This window comes from Plasmodium fragile (assembly GCF_000956335.1).
Source record: "Plasmodium fragile strain nilgiri unplaced genomic scaffold supercont1.71, whole genome shotgun sequence".
Classification (NCBI taxonomy): Eukaryota; Apicomplexa; class Aconoidasida; order Haemosporida; family Plasmodiidae; genus Plasmodium; species Plasmodium fragile.
In genome coordinates, this window is record NW_012192651.1 from 108215 (window position 1) to 110782 (window position 2568).

Sequence of the window (2568 nt, forward strand, 5' to 3'; positions counted from 1 at the left end):
CATTACAGGCGCACAATACACGTATATACCTACCTGTGTACGTACACACGCGCATAAGCTTACAAAACGTTTGTGCATGACCGCCCTACTCGTCGCACGCGCAAAGGAACCACAACAGGAACAGTGTCACAACAAAAGAACGTCCATTAACGTATCAAAGAGACAATAGAATTATCAGCAGCCTAACTTCATATTATTAAACCTAAAACACACCCCAAAAAACTATAAGAGACACCCCATCGTGCAGCTCCTAAAATGTTCACTCTGTGTAAAGGCTACAGTGACGACGAACAAAATGAAGAAACAGAAATAATCAACGCCGTGTCCGAAAAAAAAAAATCATTTGAAGAAAAAATATCCTATTATAAATTAAAAGGAAAAGAAGAAAGAGGACACATAACAATATACACAAATTTAGGGGAGTTCGAAATAGAATTGTACTGGTACCATAGCCCCAAAACATGTTTCAATTTTTATTCATTATGTGAAATGGGTTATTATGACAACACCCTATTTCACAGAGTTATACCCAACTACATCATCCAAGGTGGTGACCCCACGGGCACAGGGAAAGGGGGTAAAAGCATTTATGGAGAATATTTCGAAGATGAAATAAATAAAGAATTAAAGCATACTGGGGCTGGAATATTAAGCATGTCCAATAATGGCCCTAATACAAACTCCTCACAGTTTTTTATAACCCTAGCCCCTTTACCACATTTGGATGGAAAACACACCATTTTTGCCAGGGTCAGCAAAAATATGACTTGCATTGAAAATATGGCCGCCGTGAAGACAACGGCGACAAATAAACCCATTTTTGACATAAAAATTTTGCGCACATCCACGGCTGTGAATGCTGATTGATGGGTCCACGAAGGAGAAGCGTAAATTTTGCACCTTTATGAAATGGTACAGATATTCATGCGCATCCTCTGACCACTGAACAACACGTATATATATGTGTGCAAATGGTCTGTCAAATTTGAAAGATCATATATTGGCCTCCAAAAATTAGCGCGTACCGTCCACATAATAGCTGTCGTTTTGTCGTCCTTCTTTTTGTTTGTAAAGTGAAGGGGGATTATTTATCAATAGAGCAGCTTTTGCTTTTATTACAGTTTGTAACGATATTCATTCATTTGCTTGATATTATTTTTTTGTCAACATATTTTTTTTTTTTTTTTTTGCGTAAAAAAATATATGCCGTGTCCGGTAACAATTTCCCCCTGTTCGAATTTTTCTTTTTTTTTTTCAACATTTTTTTTTTTTTATTTTTAAAAATACAACATATAAATTGCGGCGCAATTTTGGCGCTTCTTAAAATGTAAACAAAAAAAAACATAAAAAATAAAGGCTTTAGATGGCGTACCTTTCCCTTTTTCTCTGTTCAGCGTACGCTATCCTGTTCTCTCAAAAGCTGCCCTCCCACTTGGCAGCGCAATAAAAATAAGCGTGACAATGAACCAAATGGGAGTTCGTCCGTAGCAAAAATAACAACCTACAGATATTTAAGCAATCCAAAAAGTTGCAGAAAAATAAATTAGTAAATGTATAAACGGTAGAAATTACCTGCGCAATATATGAATAAAAAGGAGAAAAGAAAAAGGCAGTAATGCTTTTCAAGTAACTTTACCGTGCCACTCCTGCTACTCCACATTTTTGAAATTCCACGTGTGGATTTAGAAAACGGTACTGTCCTGCACAGTGGGCACATCTGCTCGAAAGTGCCACTCTCATGTGAGCGTTTTCAATTCACAGCATATGTCCCCAGTGAAAAATAAGCAACAGATTAGCAAAATTTTATATCCATATATATACTTTACGCTGCACAAACTGTGTCCTTCTCACCATTCATATATAAATAAGCCCCAAACTCTAGGAAATTTTTGTTCCATCCTTGAGAAGTCACTCAAAATAGGCGCAACATTACGACCGCCACACTGGTTAACAAGGCATCATCTAACGAACCAGAGGCAGGATGATAAACGATGAAGACTTGAGTCTGGAGTCCTTTAAAAAGCTAAAGCAGCTGGAGGAAAAAATAAACGAAAAAACAAAAAAGAATGAGAACAGGAAAAAGGAAGAAGACAATAAGGTAAAAAACTTCATGCAACTCAAACTGTTAGAACACTCATTACCACATGATGTCAGGAAAAAAATAAAATCCTTAAAAATCGACAACATGAAAGATCTAGGAAAATTAGCTGTCACTAAGAAGAAGAAGTTTTTTGTGAAAATTTTGGATCGCAAGGATTTGAAGAACCAGCAGAAGCGCAAACAGAAGTAGGCCCCAATCAATTTGTGGAACATACCCTACAAACGCATCTTTGGTGAAACGATGTTTTAGTAGCAACCGCCCTGCACTTCACTCTGCGGATGGCGCACACAGGGCACGCTTATGAGCCTCGCCATGTACGCAGACAATGCAGTACAAGACTTTATTTATTTTTTTTTTTTTAAAGTTCTACATATACAACTTTTGTGAATACGTAAGTTTTTCCACGCACATCTATTAGCACACACGTGCTTACTTAATTTGAGAGGGAATGTCATGGTACGTCTCCT

The 2568-nt window shown here is 37.3% G+C and overlaps 2 protein-coding genes across 2 annotated transcripts; both read left to right on the top strand.

Annotated features, from left to right (window-relative positions):
- Positions 1–255: 255 nt before the first annotated feature.
- On the top strand, positions 256–867 carry AK88_04682 (uncharacterized protein; the record flags this gene model as incomplete). Its single annotated transcript, XM_012482290.1, has 1 exon — positions 256–867. The coding sequence occupies one exon, from the start codon at positions 256–258 to the stop codon at positions 865–867; it is 612 nt and encodes a 203-aa protein (XP_012337713.1).
- Positions 868–1981: 1114 nt separating this feature from the next.
- On the top strand, positions 1982–2290 carry AK88_04683 (uncharacterized protein; the record flags this gene model as incomplete). Its single annotated transcript, XM_012482291.1, has 1 exon — positions 1982–2290. One exon carries the CDS (start codon positions 1982–1984, stop codon positions 2288–2290), a length of 309 nt encoding a protein of 102 aa, XP_012337714.1.
- Positions 2291–2568: the final 278 nt, after the last annotated feature.